The sequence below is a fragment of the Coenobita brevimanus genome, chromosome 63 (genome assembly GCF_032717465.1).
Source record: "Coenobita brevimanus isolate Jiangsu-jjx chromosome 63, ASM3271746v2, whole genome shotgun sequence".
NCBI lineage: Eukaryota > Metazoa > Arthropoda > Malacostraca > Decapoda > Coenobitidae > Coenobita > Coenobita brevimanus.
The window spans coordinates 514121-535888 of record NC_137016.1 but is presented as its reverse complement, the minus strand read 5'-3'; the positions used below and the strand labels follow the sequence as shown (position 1 = coordinate 535888).

Here is a 21768-nt window from a genome sequence, read left to right as displayed (position 1 = left end):
CATATGGCCCTATAATGAGGAATTTTTATAAAGTGGGAGCTTCAGGGCACAATATTCCCACACTGACTGTAAATGGTTTCCTGGCTAACAGGAAACCATTAAGTATGTCACTCAATGTAAAGCCACCCGACATGGAGAAAAAAAAAAAAAAAAAAAAATGACATAAAAGATGGGAGAAATAGGAAGAGAGGGGAAACAGAAAAAAAAAAAAATGACAAAGGTGTTGGTATAAAAAAAATGACAAAGGTGTTGGCATATGTGGGCAAGCCTACATAAAGCTGGTACCGGTAATAATAAAACCTGTATTAGTCTCCAGTCTGGTTGGTGTTCATGTGATCAAAATAACTGCATTTCCTCTGACACGCCAATGATCCTCAACCCTCTCTTCACAGTTGATGGTAAACTGTAACTTTGCAGTTGATTTGGCAATTAACCATGGAGATCCGTTCCTAACTTTACCTCTTGACTTTGGCGCAGAAATTTCATGCAACCATGAATTAGCATTCAACTCGTGAGTGGCCTAGTTCTGTATAATAAAAGTATTAATCATCTTGACCAATGGCTATGGCCAACAGCGCCAGAACGATGCGACTCTTTTGGTCTGGTTACCATCCATCATTCGCCATATCCATTATTTCAATCCATCACTAACACAAAAATGTCACTAACTCCTCACAAACATACATACCTACAATATCAGATGGAGAATATAAAAGATGGAAGCAGCGTAGGCTACAGCAACACAAAATATATCAATGTCGAACACCAACTCCAGAGACGACGCCGTGCACCACCAGCAACCACCAACCCAGGCGAGCTTTGGCTTGTACTGGCGAACGGACGGTCACAAAACACCATTACATCAAACTCTACTGCTCCATCGTTTAGTGTAGAAATATTGCATATGATTATGTGTATGTGTATATGAATGCACAAATATGTACCTATGATAATCGATTGTTATTTATAACACACTGTACTTCTTCATAAAACAGTACAGAAGGCAGGTACGTAGTGCGTACAGACCTAAAGAGGTTTCTTGACTACCAAATTAATTGAATTGAAATATTGTTGTAAAAGGTGCAGAGTTAATGGTGGGTCACTGTTCATGGGAAAAAATTTTGTAGCAAAATTGGTAAATATCAAGTTTGTTAGCATTTTTCCAGAAAATGATTTTTTTTCTTTAATCTGATTTAGACTAAACTTGGTGCAATGGTTAATGGGCTGACAATAACGATGGGATTCGATCTTTGAATCAAGGGGCAAAGTTAAAAACTACTACCGTTAAGTTGACGATAATCCAAGGGGCTGACCTAGTTTTTGAACACAATAGGTCACATGGGAAGGGCAATGGAGATAGTTTTTATTCAAGTAGACCAAACTTTGTGCAAGGCTTAAAATAATGTAATGCAAGGAAACAAGAATTTGATTTTTAGAACAATCAATGGTCAAGCTCACTGGGCAAGGTCAACTGAAACTTTTTATGTGATATAGAAGGGTTAGCCCCATCAGTGTGGATGTCTGTCCAGGAAGATTGCGAACTTTTTTTTTTTTTTTTTTTTTTAAATGCCCATATAGACACTTTCAAAGTTCATCATTTCTCCATATGGGGTGCTACAGACAATGGCAGGCAGAATTCTCTAGGAGTCTGTGATAGCTTCACTGCCCTTCTCCCCCTCCCCCCTCCAAGATCTTTGGAAATGATGTCTATCCCATCAGCCCCTACCTCTTCCTTTTTGTACACTGTCACAAATGTCATGTTCTTCACCACAGCCTTGTCACATGCTGACACAAGGTGCAATGCGCTCTAAGCAGTTGATAGTAGGCTACAGTATTCATTTAACCCACAGAAGTCAAACCTGATGTATCAATCATCCCAGCTGCTGTGTTGGGTTAACAACAGGGTTCTCCTCCAAGCTATTCCCTCTTAAAAGACTTGTTCCATACACTCTCAAGCAAAAGAAAAGGCCATGTTGCAAGAATTAACACTCAGCTACTGTCACTCAACAATCCCTTCAACCCTCCACCTTCCTCTCCAGCACCATCTGCTGGCCCGGTGAGAACCTCATCTACCAAGTACTAGCCTGCAATGGAAACTTGCACGCAAGCCATCAACTACTACTCTCTGCTCTTGACTGAAAATGGCAATAGCTTCTCTGAAGCTCAGACTGTGACAGCAACTTACCAAAAGGCAACCTGCTAGTTGTACTCCATGATCTCACTCCCCCACCCCCGCAGCCCTTCTCCCAAGACTACCTTGGACAATGAACTACCTCATTAAGCTATTTGTAACAATGTATTTTGAGGTCATCCATCCAACCCACCTTGGTCTGGACCTCAGGGACATTCTCCTAGCCCTCAGCTTCACACATCTGATAATGCCCAGCCTGGTATGGCGCCTGCCTCTGATCTACTGGTGCCACTTCTTTTTTTAGTTAGTCATTTTGTATCTTTTGGCACCACCCTCGCTGGTATCTTTGACAAGAAACAGCTGCAGCTGAAAGCCTGTTTATGGGAGTGTGTCGTCCTGTCTTGGCTACCTCCTTTTCCTTGGGGGAAGCAGCCTAGGTATATAGATAGATAGATGGCTGTCACCTCCCTCCATTTAACTTCTGTTCTTTGGGCTGTTTACTATGTCTTTTGTGGGGTCCATTATTTTAGAGCTACCTTCCTTCAACATTCCTCATTACTGTTTTTCACTGAAGAATTCTGCCTTGTTCTCCAATCATGTTTTACCACCTGGGCCAAGAACTTGACTCTCCACTGCAGACACCAATTCTTCATCTACTGCACTCAGTCTCTTCCTGCGAGTTTTGGGCCACTCCCAGTCCACCTGTCTTGTGATTCATTTGCCTCTTCACCTCCAGAGTGGATACCGCAAGATGCTGTCCTGCCCTTAACCAAAAGATGAACAAGAAACAGTACATATCCACTGACCAGAAATGATGAGTGCATTGATAACATGGGAAATACAAAATTCAAAAACAAAACAGACTTACTGAAATGCTATTATAATCATGGCACACGACTCTGAGGTTGTCAATATCATACCCTGGCAACCTACAATTCAAAAGTGCATCCAATTTCGTGTCATTTTATACACAAATCTTATTATTATGCACAAATATATTAAACACGAACATTATTATACATGAACATGTTATACACGAATCACTTGCGTCTCATGTTATACACGAAATGGAACACGCTTTTTAATGGTAGGTTGCCCTAATGACAACCTCAGAGTCATATGCCATGACTATAGTAGTTCCCACTTACAGAACACAGGAAATTTCTTGTTTTATTGCTAATGGTCAAACTTTTAAGCGTAAAGTGATGCCACCTTCCGATGTTTGATAATCTCACTTCTTGTCTGAAAGGATGTCACATATTGGTGATGTCTATCTATCTATCTAGAGCCCGACGCCCTAATCCCGCAAAGGGTGGCTGCAGACAAAACGCCTCCAAGTCGCTCTGTCACCCACCATTTGACTACCCTCCCCCCAACTCACCCCCCCCCTCACTTGTTGTGTTTAACAACCACTGATGATCTACAGTAATAGCTAGAGCACCCAATTAATTATGGTGGCCTTCCAATATGCGTAAGTACAATCCCCAAGAATTGATTGGAGATCTATCAATTATGTATTTCCATCAAGGGAAGTAGACTTGTTATGGCTTCTTATCATACCTCAAATGTATAGCTGTTCCCAGAGATATATGGTCTTAAGATAAGCTTTTTCCAGATCCTCAAAGGGGCTCAACAGTGACTTAAGTTTACAGTTTGGTAATGCTGTCCCTGAGCACACTGACTGATGTCAGCAGAAACTTCAAAGATCTTCAGTGTTTGACCAATTTTTCTCGTTTCTTCAACTTTTGTGACAAATCATTACCAATACTGTATTGGAGCAGTATAACACTAAACAGTAACAGTGAATCAGCTAAAGTGAGATACCAACAAAAACACCTGTGAGAGAGAGAGAGAGAGAGAGAGAGAGGAAAAGAATGAAAAGACAGAGGAAGGGGTGACAAAAAAAGGAGGAAGAAAAAGAAAAAATAATAATGAGAGGGAGAGAAGTAACAAGACGGAGGAAAGGAAAGAGGGGAAGAAGATGGGAGAGAATGCCAGGTAACAGCAAGGTCATAACTGAGAAGAGCCAGATGGACAGCATACTGTAATGAATCAGGGCAATGAAGATGAGGCAACAAAAATAACTCATTCCACAACATCATGAGTCAAAATGGGTGGTGTGGGAGAGAGTGTAAGCCTTTCTGACAAAGTAAACAAAGTTGGCAGGTGAGATCATAATTACAGCATAACAAACGAAGGTTCCATGCAGATTAGTATTCCTACTTCCTATTGATTCTCTCCCTTACCCTTTTCTTTGTAGTCATGGCTCTAGCACTTCAGCATAAATTTTAAGTTTCTTGCTCTAACCTTCTTATTACTTTTTGTTTCAAATTTCATTTTCCATGCAAGAAATGAGAAACCACATACTGTACTGTATATATCACTGAAATAAAACCAAAGGAAGTTTAAGAATCTATGTTGTGAGGGTAACTGTTAAGTTTTAGTGATGGTAGCTATTGGAATGATAGCCTACAATGTTTGTTGTTTTAAGTCTTTTCACTGCTATTGTTTCAAGTTTGTTTTGCCTCTGCACAGTAGGGTACGGTATGTCTTTAGAAGCATTTCTGCAGCCACACAGCGGTCATACATGGTTTTTAGTGGGACAGTCGTCGGCCTTGAGATATGATTAAAACATCAGCTTTATTAAAATGAGTTAAAGACCTGAGATAGGCAGTTTCCGGATATATGGCATGCTACAGTGCTCCTTATCTTGGCAGAGGACAAGACTGGATTATGATTACTTAGCTTTGGGCCCCTACATCCTGAAAGAAGTTGTATGGAATTTCTCATTTGGGGTTTACTAAACTACAATGCAAATATTGAGGATTATATTTAGTTTCTAATTTAAATAGCACATAAGCTAAAGGTAATTACTGCATTTCTATGTACAACATTACTCATGTGTTTTTCATAATTCATTTTACATAAATGCATCTCTGGCTTACAAAACTGTTTGTCCTGATTATTTCCATAAATAGGAATTTGCTGTTAAACCTATTGAATATAAAATGAGGAAATAGCACTTACACTAAGCAAATGGAATGGTCATTTAAAGACATCAAAAAAGGTTCTGTTGTATGATGGACTGAAATATGTCAGCCATCCATTGTATTGCTTTATGAGGCACCAATATCATTACTTGGACCTGAAAGGAAAATATACAGGCACTGCATAACTTGAATCTGTCTGAGTCTGGCACTACACAGATGTGGAAAAAAAAAAGGGGGGAGGGGAGGAATGAATGGAAATGAATATGACACTGACATTTTTAGGGAATTTATGATAATGAAAAAATCAATGTGTGAAAATGAATGAATGAAAGGGATCGCATAGAATAGTGGATGAGCAACAAAGTGACATCATGTTGCCTCACGGTTAACAAGGCTGAGGTTGTTTAGTGAGTCCAATAATGCTGATAAGTCATTTTCCACTTGCTGGCGAGAATCTGAGAGCGTGAGCTGTGTGGTAAAAGACGTGAAGAGCTCTGCCTCTGCATGGCTGCCAGAACACTCCAAGAATGTTTGCATCATCTCTATCACCTGTGGGTAAAACCCATGCTTAAGGAACCTGTAGTACCAGTATTACATAAATCATGTTCTGAAACAAGAATGCGAGGATATTAAACCATACAACACAAAAACTATTATTACAAAATTAAAATTTACAATGTACTGTACAGCATATCATTTTACTGCAGTAAACTATTTTCATCCAGTGAATAAGGCACAGATATGGGTAAGATGTATAAATGGTTTAATGTGAAGGTGGTGCTACGTTAAGGATCTGTCATAGTTCCATAAATGTTCAATTTGTAACTGAATGGAGATGAGAGTGTTACCTCTTTCAATGAATGTTTTGCCTAATGTCACATTTTGTAAGGGGGTGAGACTGACAGAATTAATTACATTCCCATACTTTCAGACCTCTATGCTCTTGGGAATCTAAATGTTCCAAAAAAGGACACCTAACATGATATTTTACTAACAACCTTGGAAAAAAAATTTCAGTTGCAACAAAATTTAGCCCGACCAGATACATTGTCTGGATATTACAGAACTGCAGAAGGGTGGAAAGGAATATAATAAAGATGCTATTTGCCTCCATCATTGTGATTTTGTTCCAACTTGGAATGCTTTTAATACATAGAGGCCACAATATTTACTGAACTGCAATATACACTGACTTCCACCACAAATACATGAACACATTCAGGAACAGCTATAATGTGGGGCCATGTGATGTCACTCTTGGCTCAAACTGAGCTTGACATCACCCCAGTCAGGTGTAGTTGCCTCAGGCCATGAGACATGCACATGATCACTGCTCCAGTACTGGAACGTTGTGCCTTATGGTTCCAGTGTGCGTGTGGAAAGTCTGCAACAACTGAGGTTAAAGACTGCATGGAATTACTTCAGGAAACCTCTCCTCTGTAAAGCTGTTTTTTTTGCCAATGTAGTTAGGTAATATTTCCAAGACAGAAATAAGGAAACAAGACACAACAAATATTAAGAAACAATGTAATTCTAAGCTGTGTGTTGTTGAAGATTAGGGAATTGTCTTGCAGATTATGCCCAGCTGAGGTACGGACAAACTGGGTTTTTGAGGCAATACAAGTGATTATCATCATCATCATCAAGACCTCCTTTCCTACCCAAGGGCAGGATGAGGAAAGTAATGATTTCTTTATTTTATATCACATGCAGAAATACAGGATAAATCATAGGAGAGATGTGCCAAAGCCTCATCCTATGATTTTTGTAGTGACTGCTGTAAGAAGGGGGCTGATAAGTGAAAAGTGGAGTCATCAGCATATAAGTGGATAAGACTAATGAACAGCTCAGACAGACATCAATGAACAGAAGCAAGATGGTACCTGAAAGGACAGAACACTGAGGCATATGACTACTGACAGTGTTAGAACTTTGGCTCTCTACAACTGCAGCTCCAGAATGACTAGAGAGGAAACTCGAGATGAAGATATAGAATGGATGGAAATCAAAGAAGGGCAGTGTGGAAATTAAGATCTGTGCCAGACTGTCTAAAGCTTTAGCGATATCTACCACAACAGTTAAGGTTCCACTGAAAAAATGATGACTATGAATTAGAGAAGAATGTAAGAAGATCATCAGCGCAGCATCCTTGATGGAACTCACACTGGCAGTCAGAAATAAGGTTATGAAAGGAAAGTTGTCTCAAAATCTACCTGTTATGGATAGTTTCAAAGATTTAAGAAATAAAAGACTTTATAAATGATTGGGCAGTAGAGGTTTAGGAGCAGTCACTCTTCTTTGAGACAGGAGATAAAGCCCACCATAAAGTAGAGATACAAGCTAACAGATAAAGAATAAGGATTTTGCCTAAACAGGGTGTCCACAGAACGGAACAGGTGAGACCCCATCAGGACTGTATGACTCATTAAAGTCAGTGAGGGCAGATAGTGTGTCTTTTGATGAAATTTAAATAAGAATCATCAGAAATTAGGCATGGTGAAGCACTGGCTCCTGCCAGCCCTGCAGCCAGAGGTGCAGGAACCCATTACATCAGGTGCTCTTTTCAAAGAGAGGATGAGACAACAATGACTTCACAGGAAGATCCTTGTGCCTCATGAGGCAAGAAGTAATATACCTTCTCCACAGCTCTTCATCTGAGATGATTCCTCTTGTTACTATTTATAATGCCTACATGTCATAAGTGGCTCAAAGCCACTTCAATGGGTTCCTCAAAGGGATGGAGGAGAGAGTAACGATACAGTGTACAGTACCAGTATAGATCTTCTTTTTAGGCCCTAAACCAACTGGAAAAATGAATATGACACTACTTATGACTGCTACTGAATGCTCTATCAGAGTTTCAAACAATCATATCTAACACTATCTCACTGATGTATAATGGACTATCAGAGTTTGAAACAGGCAATCACATCTAACACTACAAGCATTTAACTGAAGTATACAGTATTATGTCTACTTGCCTGGTAGACCTGCCTCTTGATGTCCTGTGAAGATGAGTTATTGTCACGCTGTAAGAGCTTCAGTTTGGAGCGGGCTAAGTGCAGAGGAGAGTATCCTTGGTTGTCTGCCTGCCTCACATTGGTTCCTGCTCACCACCACCACCAACGTGGAATCGAGAAAAGAAAATTGAAAAGAATATTCAAAATACTGATCACTGTTGTATACATGAACTCAAATACTGTGTCTTTCAATGACTAATTAACACTGACATAGAAATACATAATAATTCTACTCAAATCTTCTATATCCACATGTGGTGGTGAGATTCAAAGTACAGCTCAGTGATTTCTTTCCAGATGTTTCAAAGGAAGAAAAGTAACCCCAGGTGCAATCTCATCATGTACACTTCCCCACAGTTCTGGCTGATGCATGCAGCATCACCAACTCTCACTCTCCTTATGTTAGGAAACTCAGTTAGTCTGGATTTCAAGCATCTCAACTGTGAGGAGGAAAGAAGATGCAAGGGATCAGGAATAGTGAGAAGTTAAGGTGAAGGAGAAAGGATGCAAGGGAGCAAGAACTGTGAGAGTAAGTTAAGGGAAGAGAGATAGCAGACATTAAAGAAATGTGAATTTGGATGCACTATAATTTTTATGAGCAAAAGTATAAACATAACTGGCAAGGAAGAAACACTTATGAGCAGTGTCACACCACACTACAATTTGGAACAACCTAATAACTGAACTGTTGGATTTTAAAGTTGTTGTTCCTTAACCACAGTCTGTCTGGTCAGGCACTTCTGTCGACAAGTAAACAACTGCCTCTATGGGGTTGCCCTACAGGTACAGTATACAGTTGTAATATGTATGCCATGCAGGGAACCGGCACCCCTTTGCAGTAGACTGCCTTGCCAGAGTGGGACCTGGGTCCTTCCCTAAGGTGAGGTGCAAGGAAACAGTGGATGCTGCAGCAACTCACTCCAGCCAGGCTGCACAGCACCACCATGTATAGGCTCCTTGTCAGCATCAGGTTTTTAAAAATCCTTCTATTTGCTGGTATACAATGCCTGATGCCCAATTATCTCTAAATGAGCCCTAGGTTGGCTCCTACTGCAAGTGCTCACGTGGCTAAGAAAAATGCTGATCGAGTCCTTGTATAGGCCCTTGATATAAAAGGGAATCAACTCCAAACTAAGGAGCCATTATGGCTAAGTAGACTAGACCATGCTAAATAATACTTCATATTTAATAACACTGGCACATAACATGATGGAATTAAAATTATAACGTTAAAGCAAGTGGCCACAGAGCAGCTTGGTATGTTTGCATCAAGTCATTACAAAACAAGCAAACTTCCTAGGTCACCATGTTGTCTTTGCTCCAGTTTATTTTTGTTATGTATTGCTTGCCAGTGGTCTTTTGCTTACTATGCTGTGACCATACTCGCTTAAAGTTCTCTAAATCACCTTGTTCTACTTCTTATCTTGGGTGAGTTGCTGTTTCAGTCCTTCTTCCCCTTTTCTTTGCAGCCTGGATACTTTTTTTTCTTCTGTCCTTCATTCATTTCTCTCTTTCTTCCAGTTTCTCTTTATTTTTTTTTTTTTCACTGTTTGTGTTTGAAGTGCCACTTGGTGGGCCTCCAGTTTTTTCTCTGTTACCTCTGTTGTGGCTGTCCATGCTCTCCTCCTAGCTTCCTTCTTACAAGTTTACACTGGGGAAGGAGGGATGGCTTGAGCTTCCTCCCAGCTTGACATTGTCAATGTTCTGAGTGAAACCCTTTAGTGCTTCTGTCTGTTGCTATCATTGGACATTCTGCAGGATTTCCAGGTCTTACGATACAATTTGAAACATAGACTGCAGCATCATGCAAGGCGTTAGAAGTGAAACCCCATACAGATCAACTTCCTCCCCTAATGGATGAATCTAACAGGCTGTCCCTGGTGTGTCTCTTGCACTAGTCCCAGAACTTGCCAGGAGAGGACAACTTCCCCAGCATCCTCCTCTCACATCTCTTGGTGTTATTCCCGTGCTCCCATCATGTCTGTTAACTATGTCTTCTTCTTCCTTTGTCCGTGGCATGGACATAGCTCCCCAGGGTTAGCAAACTGGACACTTCTGGACATCATGGCTAGTCTCATCCAGGAAGTCAACTTACCTTTAATGCTTCACTGCCTTATTTCTTCAACCTTTGTAACAATTTATTAAACCAACAAAATGAAAAGATTTCTATATCGTTCGTGAGAGAGAGAGAGAGAGAGAGAGAAAGAATTACCTTTATCTCAGTATGTGCCTTCTATCTATGTAAACAGACTGGCCAAACTGGTAAGGGAAGTAGCTAAGGATCCACATTACTTCCGTCATGTTCATTCATTCTCTATTAGCCTTCAATTTACAAGTGACATGACAAGATAAAGAAAATAGTGAGAAAGAAAAGAGATCGGAGAGAAGTAACAGAAGGAAGGAAAGAAAGAAAGAGGAAAATAGTTAAATGAGAGGTGAAAAATCTATGACAAGGACACCTACACCTCATGGACTTTTGGTGCTGGCTGTGACATGGCCAGTCATGATATTTGTAGGCACAGGTACCATTCCCAGCATCTGAGTCCTCAAGCTATTTGTTGTCACTGTTAGCCAAACATACTGGAGCCCAACCAGCATTATGGCTCTGTTTCTACTTATTTTTAGCTTTTACCTTACCCCATTTGTGCCCAGTGTCCTCAGTACAGGACGCAACTTGGCATTTTCAAGAGTTAATGAAGAAGGGAGCCCTGAGGTAAGGACCTTCGAGCTCTGCGACTATGAGTCGACAGGCGGAGAGGAGTATAGTATTCTTAGTACCCTTCCAGCAAAATTTCTCACACAGGAACCCTGGGAGCTAATGGGTTAAGCACTGGCAAATCTATTAGTTTCATTGACCCATTTGCGCCCAGTGTCCTCAGTACAGGACAGATGTGGGCATTTTCAAAAGTTAAATGAAAAGTGAGCCCCAGGGTATGGACCTATGACCTTTGCAACTATGAGCCGACAGGTGGAGGGCAGTATGCTTAGTACCCTTCCAGCACAATCCCTCATACAGGAACCTTGGGAGCTAATGGGTTAATGTTGTGGTTCGCTGAATATACCACAACATCTTGGAAAGCCAAAAAGCATGTGAAGTTACAGTGAGTTCCACCTGCCACATTTTCCCATGAGGTTTTCATGGTTTTCTGTGTAAGCGATCTTCCCTTCTAGCAGCAGCCTCTGGGCTGTCCTGCTTTTTCATTTTTTTTTTTTTTCTTCTTTTCTCTTCTCTCCCTTGTCCCTCTGATTCTCAGAGCCTTCTTTTCACCTTTTCTGTCTTATGCCTTTTTTTTTCATTTTATTGTACTTTTTGGTACTTCAGGGTGTTCAGCACTATGGTCCCCTTCTGTGTACGTGCTTTCTGGAACACTGGCATGGCCTTGGTTGAGCAGAGCATCACTTTGTGGCACAGCTTATCCAGTGCAGAACACTTGGTTGAACCTCAGTGCTACTATACTTAGTAACACCAAACAACCCCAGTCTCTGCCCATGTTCATGATGTTTGGGGCTTCCTCCTTTTGAAGGATGCCCCCCCCCCCTCTCTCTCTCTTAACTGACAGTCAATGAGTTTGGAAGCACCCAATGCACTAAACCCACACCAAGAGAGTAAAGTCCCTCTTCTGACCTGTGTTGAACTGAGGTCATGCTCACAATTCATGGTGGTAAAACCAGCATCCATGAACAAAATTAAGCCTTTAAATACTCCACATCCAGGCAAAGAGCCACAAAGTCAAACACATGCTTATTTGAGCAAATGAGACAGCAGTGATCTTGGATGAAGGTCACCATTCCTTGTCAAGGATTATAACTAGAGATAAGAAGCAATGTCAGCTGTCTTCAGTTCTCTGAGTCTGGACTGATTCCTTATCATCATCTGTGATGCCTTGGTGGTGTTGAAAGTGACCAAGAGCCTTATCAAAAAGGATGCCTCAAAATTCCCTTGTTACAAGTCAAAATGTGCTTTCTGCCTCGCCTTTTTTTTTTTTTTTTACTAACCAGCTTTTAAGAGGAGTGTCACAGTCGGGATGTGTGAAGTGCAGGCAGCCAAGTGTAGGGCAGTGTTCCCAACAGCATCCTTTTGATTGGGGTCAGCACCATACTGTAGCAGCAACCTGGAATTAAAATTGTTTGAACTGCACACAACCCCTATGAAATATTATCACTTTACTACCTGAGTCCACTGCTCCTCTAGGTTTTTTTTCTTGTTTTTCACCACATCATTTCTGCATCTCATAAGTCACATGAGTATTCTTGGGGAATTCACTCTAAACATGCATATCCCATAGGAAATCAGAAAATATCTGAGTCAAGTTACATTAGGGCTCTTATACCTAAATTTAACACTTTCGTGGTCTGACCCCCCTGCGGCCAGCAGAGCCCTCTGGCATTCCCCCCACCCCGCTCTCCCTCCCAGGGAGTTTGTTTCATGGTCCTTCTTTCAACCTGAAACACTGCAGTTATGAGACATTACATGTGATGTGTGGTGGGGTCACCACAGCCTTTCATTACTGCAGTTTCCCTCTCTTTTTACTTCTCCAAGGATCTCCCACTTTCCTTCTGGCTTTCCATTCCCCTCATCAGTTATTTTCCATTACCTAACTGCTTTTCACTGTCCTGTATGGTCATAACCCTTACAAAAATGAAGCTGTACCAGTATGGCAAAAATCTGTTGCAGGGCATATGAGAAATGTGTACAAACTGTTCACCTTGCAATGTCAGTGTAGCCCTTCGAAGCAGCAATATGGAGGGGTGATCTCTCCTTGTTGTCCGTGACCTTTGCGCTGACACCATCCTTCAGCAGCTGCTCCACCGTCGCTACATTATTCAGGCTCACCGCGATGAACAGTTTCCTCTCCTCTGCAACCCAACAGCAGAAATCACGTCATATAAAAAACTTGTAATAATTAAATGCACAAATATTATTATTAACAGTCTCATCTTATATGTCAGGACCAACTGCCTAGCCCCGGGCTCCTACGCTCCTCGTGGGGCAACACAGGATTGGATGATGGATGGATGGAACAGTCAGTAATACAGGTATAAAACCATTCAGAAGTTACAACAGACAAATACTGTACTATAAAATAAACAACTACAGTATGTTTGGAAGCATTTACAGTAACACTTTCAGTAACTCCTTCAGTATGTTTGGAAGCATTTACAGTAACACTTTCAGTAACTCCTTCAGATAAAAAAATGCAGAGTACACAAACCCAAAAAAAAAAAAAAAAGTCATTCCCTCTACAACAAAAGAAAACTTGACATTCTCTATAACCTTTTTCACTGTCCTGGACATATTCCTTACATGGATTAGGTGAGGGATGTAAACATATCATCACCCTAGTTGCACCTGGAATCCTGATAAAATGGTAACAAACTACTGTATTGTACATTTTAATAATAAGACCCAGTGATAACTGTATAAACAGTTGATAGTACAATGAGGGGCAAGGACACCTCACAAAATGTTATCATAAGTGATTGTTCACTTAATGACTGACAGAACAGCTTCATTTTATATACCTGCACTGGAACAGCCTGAGAGGATACAACTGCTTCTGCTACATTGAAAATGTTACCACGAGGAGCATTATGTCCAATTCACAGTGAAATTCATAAATATACATCGTTTCATCTTTACTCATTGTTCACACACTGAACGTATCATTCATCATTTATAAAAGCTTCAACACGCATGCATACATTGGCCTTGGTCACCGAGTGGTGGCTCTCCATGTTGCTCAACCCCTAAGGTCACACTATAACCTTGTCCCAGGTTTTGTTTGGTTTTCCTCTTGCAACTCTACCTGCAGTGTTCACACTTTTCACCTTCCACAGCCAACTGTCATCCTTCATCCTCTCAACAAGCCCAAACCATCTCAATCTACTCCTCCTTATCACAACACCAATACATTCAAGTCTCATCCTCCCTCTCAACTCTTCAATCCCAGTCCTAGTCCCTCAGGCCTCGCATCAAGGACACACTATACATCCAACTGATCACTGGCATTTCTGCACATCTGAATCTATGAATATCCTCTTCCTTTACTGTCCGAGTTTCACTACCATACAGCATTACACTGCTAATACTGTACATGCTACATACAAAGATCCTTTATCATACAAGGAGAGCCCTCTCAATGTTTGGAGAGACAACAGGTCCCTAAATTTCCTCTAACCTCTCCTTACCCTAACCACAGAGCCAGCTCTAGCCCCACCCCCAGCACTTAACTCGTCCCCCAAATAATACAACTCCACACACTCAATAGACTCTCCAGGAAGAGCAATCCTTTCACACCTGTTGAACTCTAGATGCACCCCCCACCACACAATGTCACTATAAAATAAATAAATAAATAAATAAAATAATAGTAATAATAACAACAACAACAACAACAACAATAATAATAATAATAATAATAATACAGTAAAACCTCGATATAATAGGCTTCAATAGACCGGAATTCGCTTTTTCGGATTCAAGGAGCCACTGGACTAAAGTCCTATATATCGCAGAAAGTCCGATATAGCCAGAAGCAGCCTGGACTGCCTGACCACTTCAGCTATGCTCACCACAATAAGGGAAATAAAAGCCATGTTTATCAGAGTACATTACAGTATTATTATATATATTTCTGTATACAGTTTGATTATTGTAACGAGGGGATAATACTGTACAGTACTGTAATGGTAGTGAAAACAGTTTAAAAACCGTCGGTGCGATCCAGAGTAATGTCTGATATATTGGAAAAAGTCCAGGCTAGTAGGGTAAAGTCAGGATGTTGCTTTTTTAGGAGTGGCTTGGGCCCCAATTAGTCTGTTATAGTGAGGTTTTACTGTAATAACAACAACAATAATAATAATAGTAATAACAACAACAATAATAATAACAGTAATAACAACAACAATAATGATAGAGGTATTTATAAAGTAATCATAATAAAATCATCATCATCATCATCGTCATCAAGTGCCTGAGTCTATCCACTGAAGGATGAAGGCCTCTCCCATCTTTCTCCACTCTGACCTATTGGCTGTTTGTCTGTTTCATTAAATCTCTGTATATCCCCAAATTTCATCACTCCATCTTGTTCACTGTCTGCCTCTTCCTCTCATTCCATCTTTGGAGTATCACTCAGTTAACCTGGTTGTCCGTCTGTCATCTGTTCTATTAAAGAGGTACCCATCTCACATCCATGTCTGGTATTTTAATGTAGCGATTACAGTACAGTTGATCAATACATTACTTTTATCTGCCTCCTTGTAATGGAAGCTTTTTTCCTTTAACTCTTTGACGCCTATACTAATTCTACATTTCCTATGAATTCTGAGGTTGTTGTTGGTGTTGCTGTAACTGCTGCTTAACCCCAGTCTGTCTGGCTGATCAGACCCTTTAATCACAGGTATGCAACTGCTTCTGTGGGAACGTCCTATGGCTCAGCACAGTGTATGACACTAAGTAGGAGTCCCATCCCCCTTGTGGTTGACGATGCCTCACCAGGGTCAGACCAGGGTCTTTCCCATGGCAAGGTGCAGGGAAATATGAGGTCTGGCTCCTGAATGGATGCTGCAGCTTCTCCAATGTGGCTGCACAGCTCCACAATGTGCAAGTTCCTTGTCGGTGCCACAAATTTTGGGGCATTATTACTACAGTATACTATGTACTGTATTCTCTAAATTTAGTTTGCATAGTACCCTAATCTGAAGAAGACATAGGCTGAAAGATTCATACAATTTCCCCACTTTGATGTTATTAAATGTATGAGGGAAATGTTTAGTGTCACATACTTGCTCTTGGACAGACAATCTTGTACTGATGATGTTTCATTCTCAGGCGTAGTGTTCGCAGCTTTTTGTGCAGAGAGTTGTTTTCATAAGGCAGGACACCATATCCCTGGGCTAAATAGATTAAAAATTATATTACATACTGAACAGTACTGTACTGATACTTCTTAGGACACCATATCCCTGGGCTAAACAGATTAAAAATTACATTATATACTGAACAGTACTGTACTTAAACTTCTTAGTCAACACATGTAAACAAAAACACTTACTTTAGTCATTTCTACAGCACAGAACAGACTACAAGGTGTTATTCTAACAACACCTTTACCTCTTGATAATTCTGAAAATAATGTTAATCTTCTTCCTCAAAATTTCCCCATCTATTGATCAGGATCTAGGCAATGTAGCCTTATCAGTAAGCTCAGATTTATACTGGGTGGTGGTAGGTGGGGGTGCTCACCATCCACTCACTTGATGTAGTAATGCTCTCAGGTGACTACCCTTTCCTTTCTTCCTTTTTTCTTTCCTTCTGTTTGTCTTTCTTTCTTTCATTCTTTCCTCTTCCTTCGGTCTATAGGTGACTTTACACTGAGTGACAAGCCAAATGGTTTCCTGTACACCAGGAAGCCATTTACTATGCTGGGTGGTAACCATATAGCCAAATTTTGGCACTTGGTGGTTTAGTGGGAAATTAAGGTGCTCCAATTGGATTGAACCTGTGCAGGTTTATATCCAAGGGGTGGTTGGGGTTTATTGCTCATGTAATGCCACTCAGGGATGAATGAGGCTGGTCATTTTCATCATGAAATGTCAGGACCAACTTGCCTAGCCTTGGGCTCCTATGCTCCTCATGGGACAACATAAGATTGGATGATGGATGGATGAAGTTCTCTTATAATGTAAGCATTTACTTTGCTGTAATTAATAAATTCACAGCTTTTCTTTTGAGCTTGAGTGAATGTAGAATCGAGTTTCATTTTTTCCATATTGTTCTAATTCTTCGCTCCCAGCTTGTACAACTTTCCTAGTTAAGCCAGTAATTTCATATTAATTCATAATAAAACCATTGTGCTGGCTAGGAGAGGCGAAAGTAAGAACAACTAACTCAAAGACAAATGGCCACCCCTTACAGGATTGTGGTGTCTGGCTATAGATAATCCATCATACAATTTCTGTATTCCAGCACAAAGTTTTCCAAGCCTCTCATACACTAGCCACAGTACTTTCTAAACGGATGACAGTACTACACTGTAGTTTACAAGAAATGGATGAATCAAAGTCAAAGCAAATCATAGCTACATAAGGCCACTGACTGTGATAATACATTATAGCAAAAACAGGAAAAACAATTGTATCAGTGTACTCACAATAAGCTTCATATCCTCGACTGAGACACATGGATGGAGACACATTGGCAAAGGTAAGCCCTGGTGGTGGCTCCAGGTCGAAGGTGTTGTCAGCACCATCTGTGGAGTTGCCCTCATCACATAGTTGAAGGTGAAGCTGCATATCACTCTTCTCTTTCTCCTCAGTCTTTGTCTGAAAAACACAGTTTTATTCCTACACATATTTTAGATGTTATTTTTCTGTGAGGATGCTTAAAGACAAAATAAAGATATACAACTGTATTAATACCAAATGAAGGAGACTTCACAGTTTTCAAAGTTGATACTGAACGAATGGTACCGGTATCAGCATTACTATGTCAATACCATTCAGCACCCATCATACTTTTCAATATAGGCCTACACTACTTCCTATTGAAAAGCAACTGGAGGAAGAGAATTTTACCAAGTTACAGCACCACTCTGGCATTTTAAATGGCATACAGGAGAAATCAACCTTGATTCCACACTGAGAAAAGAGTGCATCGCTTCTTGTCTCCATTTCACTATTTACAAGGCATTGCAACTTTCCCTTATGGTAGTAAGCATCTTCCCCACTCATTCAAAGTGAACATTGTATGACACACTTCCTCTGCTTTCTCTATGGGGTGTAACAACAGCCTTCTCTTTGCAAGTCAATGCCGCTTCTTGTACTCCCATTCAGCCACTGGGATGCTCACTTCTTTGAGTAAGTTGTTAGTCTTTTGAGCAAATATCTTTTTTATGTTTCATTTACTATCTGGGTAGTTTTGTGGATTGTGAGGAGCCTAATAGACTGTGAAATGTCTTAGATTCCTATCTGCATTGCAACCTCATACAGTAATGGTTTTTCTCTATGAGCAGCATTGCTCTTTTATCTTCTGCTATGGCAATTCTAATCACTTCTTAGTTAACTAAAATGTTAATTTGTTTTGGCCTCCAGTGATATTCCAGTTATTTTGTACCCTCTACAGTGCTTCTCACCCTTAGATTTGAGACAGAGCCTTTACCTGTACCGTACCACAAATACCGGCAACTACATAGTCTGTGTTTTTTTTTTTCATTCACTGCCAGACGCCATGTATCCCAAACGGGGTGGCCAAAAGCTTAGAGTTAATTGTTTTACAGGGAGGGGCACTAATCCTCCACCAACCCCACTTGACACGTAGGGAGAACAAATATCGTCTACAATACAAGCACTCTAAGCCCCAGAAATAATTTTATGAACATCCACTATGACACTCCAGCTACTCTTTCACACACTCACACTTTTCTCACATTCTCTGAAAGAACATAATCTTCAAGACATCATTGTATGGCCTTTCCTGCATATAACTAAAATACTTTCTTCAAGTATTTTATGGTCTAGAAATAACTCTGCGTACACTCAGTCAAAATATGATCTTTACACCTAAGAACACCACATAACGGAAATTCCACTCAGTTGACACCCTTTAAGAAGGTGGTGTGCCTGAATGGGAAAAGCTCAAACAAAAGTGTCAGTGATGAATATACATGACTGTGACATAAAGCTGCTCTTTCCACTGATTATTACAGGCAGTAATTAGTAGTAAAATGATTACTCAGGACAAAATATTTTATACTGTACCTGTTCACAATATTAATAATCAACATGGTACAGTATAACAGATGATATGGTAAGAGTGGTTAGGAGATGAAGTAAGAAGATGAATGTGAAATGAACACTATAGTGGAATAAGGAGGTGAAATAAGCTGTGTAAGAAAAGATGAAAGCATATACTGTCTGGATGGGAAGTAGAAGAACTGAACATACGGAGGAAGAGGGAGAGCTGTATGCTAAGAGGAGGTGAAGAAACTAGAGAGATAGACAGAGAGAGAGAGAGAAAGAGTGAGAGAGAGAGAGAGAGAGAGAGAGAGAGAGAGAGAGAAAAAAAAGAGCAGATGAAGAATTTGGAAGAAACGAGGAACTCATGCTTTTTTTTGACAAATTTCTCTTTTTCACCGGCCTGACTAGTCCTGACCGATCTGAAAGCCTCACGAAAATCTGGTAAAAGTCACTGAATCAGTCCAAAGGTAGCTAAAAATTTTTATTCTTAAGAGGTGGTCCTGTTAATACTAACCATTTGAAAGTTGTGTACAGGAGTATTAGGAGGCGTTGAAACTGTGGGAACTGCAAACAGACACATTTCACTGTTGTTTTTCTTATTTTCCAATGTTTTCACTCGGACAGGTCTATCATTAACTGCAGTAGCAGCCAATGCCCTTAGAGGAGATGGGACTGACTGTGTCTTGGCTAGGGTGTCTTCCACAGTGGAAGGAACCTCAATACTTTTGGCATCAGTCAATACACAGGCCTCTGTTTTAATGCTTCCTGACGGCGGAGCAATACAAGCTTTCGTGTCACCAGTCAAGCACTTAACTATTCCCTCTGATGGAACGTCCCCTACAGAGTCCTGTTGGCCCTCCATTGAAAGTGCAGTAGCCCTGGCCGCCTCTTCCACACTCCCGTTACTGCTCTCTGTCGAGTCAATCCCAGAGTCCATAGCTTCACTGCACTTATCCCATGTAAGTCATCAGGCAAATACAAATATGAGGTCTGCGAGGAATCCCAATAAAAACTGTCCGCAGGTCGAAGATAAACAATTGATGCCTTTGAGCGATGTGAACCAACACTAACTCTTTTTCCTCATTTCTTAAATACGGACGCTAATATCGATGGGATAAACTGAAGGCTTTATTACTATTATTAACTACATAAAATTTATAAAACAGACGAACTTCACAGCACACGGACAGTATTATGGGGTACGATTGGCTTTCCAGCTATACTGTATTCCCATAAAAATCATGAAGTTAATTTCTTCAATGCAAACAACGGTGTACTCGATGGGTTTCGTTGTCGATAATAATATGTACATGGGGATTTCAGGTTATTGTCTTTTTTTTGATAACTTCACTATTTTTGTGCCAACAGTAATTTTGTAAGGCAAATTTTGTAACTTATCTACTGTTTTATTTTTAGGTATAGTGACATCTCGCGTGGTAGGTAAGAGGAAAATCAGTGTTCTTGCTTTCAAGAATTAATGGACAACGTCATGTAGTACCTGCTGCAGTTCTTTTATTTTAACATGGTGTAGAATTTGGTTCTTTTTCAGCTTATTTCAAATGGCTCAGTGGCAGAAAACGTTAATGCTTCGGCTCTATATCCATTCCATTGCACTGACTCGTGACTATCACGACATTCTAGTGTTAATGTATGCAAGAATGCCAAGGTGGAATGATGGCAATTTAACCCATTAGCCCCCAGGGTTCCTGTGTGAGGGACTGTGCTGGAATGGTGCAAAGCGTACTGCCCTCCGCCTATCGACTCAGTCGTGAAGCTCATAGGTCTCACCCCCAGGGTTCCCTCATCTATTAGCTTTTGAAAATGCCCAATTCTGCCCTGTACTGGGGACACTGGATGCATTTGGGTTAAGGAAACTGATAGGTTTGCCAGTGGGTAACCCATTAGCTCCCAGGGTTCCTGTGTGGGGGATTGTGCCGGAATGGTGCCGGGCATATTGCCGTCTGCCTATCGGCTCACAGTCGTGAAACTCATAGGTCCCTACCCTACCCCAGGGTTCCCTCCCTCATAGCTTCTGAAAATGCCCCATTTCCGTTTTATACTGACACTGGTTGCTAGTGGGCCATCGAAGCATTAAGCTTGATGGAGCTGTCTGTTTTGAAAGCCTTGAATGATGAATGAATGAAGGTGTGGCCATATTCACTTGGCACCCATATTCTTTGCATGGCGCATTGATGATAATTCATCACTTACCGGTAGCGTTTTAATGTATGGCGCACTGATGATAATTCATCACTTAGCGTTTTAATGTATGGTGCATTGATGATAATTCATCACTTAGCGTTTTAATGATAATTCTTCTCTTGGCACTCATTCGATAATTCTTTGCTTGACATTTGGATGATACTTCTTTGGTGTTCATGGTGATAATACCTTGCTTGGAACTTGGATGATAATTCTTTGCCTGGTGCTCCGATGATAATTCTTTGCCAAACAGACAATTCATTGCATGGCACCTGGATGATGATAATTCTTTTCTTGACATTTGGATGGTGATAATTCTGCTTGACACTTTGATGATGATAATTCTTTGCTTGACACTTGGAAGATGAATAATTCTTTGCTTGGCTTCTGATGATAATTCCTTGTTTGTCACTTGTATGATAATTCTGCTTGGCACTTGGGTGATAATTCTTTGCCTGGCACTTGAACAGCAATTCTTTGCTTGGCACTTGGATGTTAATTCTGCTTGGCACCTAAATGATAATTCTTCCCTTGACACTTGGATGATAATTCTTTGCTTGGCACTTGGATAATGATACTCTTATTTAAGTGGTGTCCTTTTTCCTGTCTATCCTCCCCATCCATAGTATTTGGAATAGGACTAAAATGTTACTGATCATGGTTATAGCTGGGGTCCTATAAATGG

General features: G+C 40.5%; 2 protein-coding genes across 2 annotated transcripts in view; both read right to left on the bottom strand.

Annotated features, from left to right (window-relative positions):
* Neos (nuclear receptor coactivator protein neosin) overlaps nucleotides 1-757 on the bottom strand; it is a 37756-nt gene extending 36999 nt beyond the window's left edge. Inside the window, exon 1 of the mRNA XM_080275790.1 lies at nucleotides 689-757. The gene's annotated coding sequence lies outside the window, so the exon portion shown is untranslated. The remainder of the gene's footprint in view (nucleotides 1-688) is intronic.
* Nucleotides 758-4956: 4199 nt separating this feature from the next.
* On the bottom strand, nucleotides 4957-19910 carry LOC145404310 (uncharacterized). The gene is made up of 7 exons (XM_080275833.1): nucleotides 19396-19910; nucleotides 17297-17468; nucleotides 15930-16040; nucleotides 12848-12998; nucleotides 12138-12253; nucleotides 8103-8227; nucleotides 4957-5670 (listed from the first exon to the last, which is right to left on the bottom strand). The coding sequence occupies exons 1-7, from the start codon at nucleotides 19816-19818 to the stop codon at nucleotides 5491-5493; spliced, it is 1278 nt and encodes a 425-aa protein (XP_080131959.1). The 5' UTR covers nucleotides 19819-19910; the 3' UTR covers nucleotides 4957-5490.
* Nucleotides 19911-21768: the final 1858 nt, after the last annotated feature.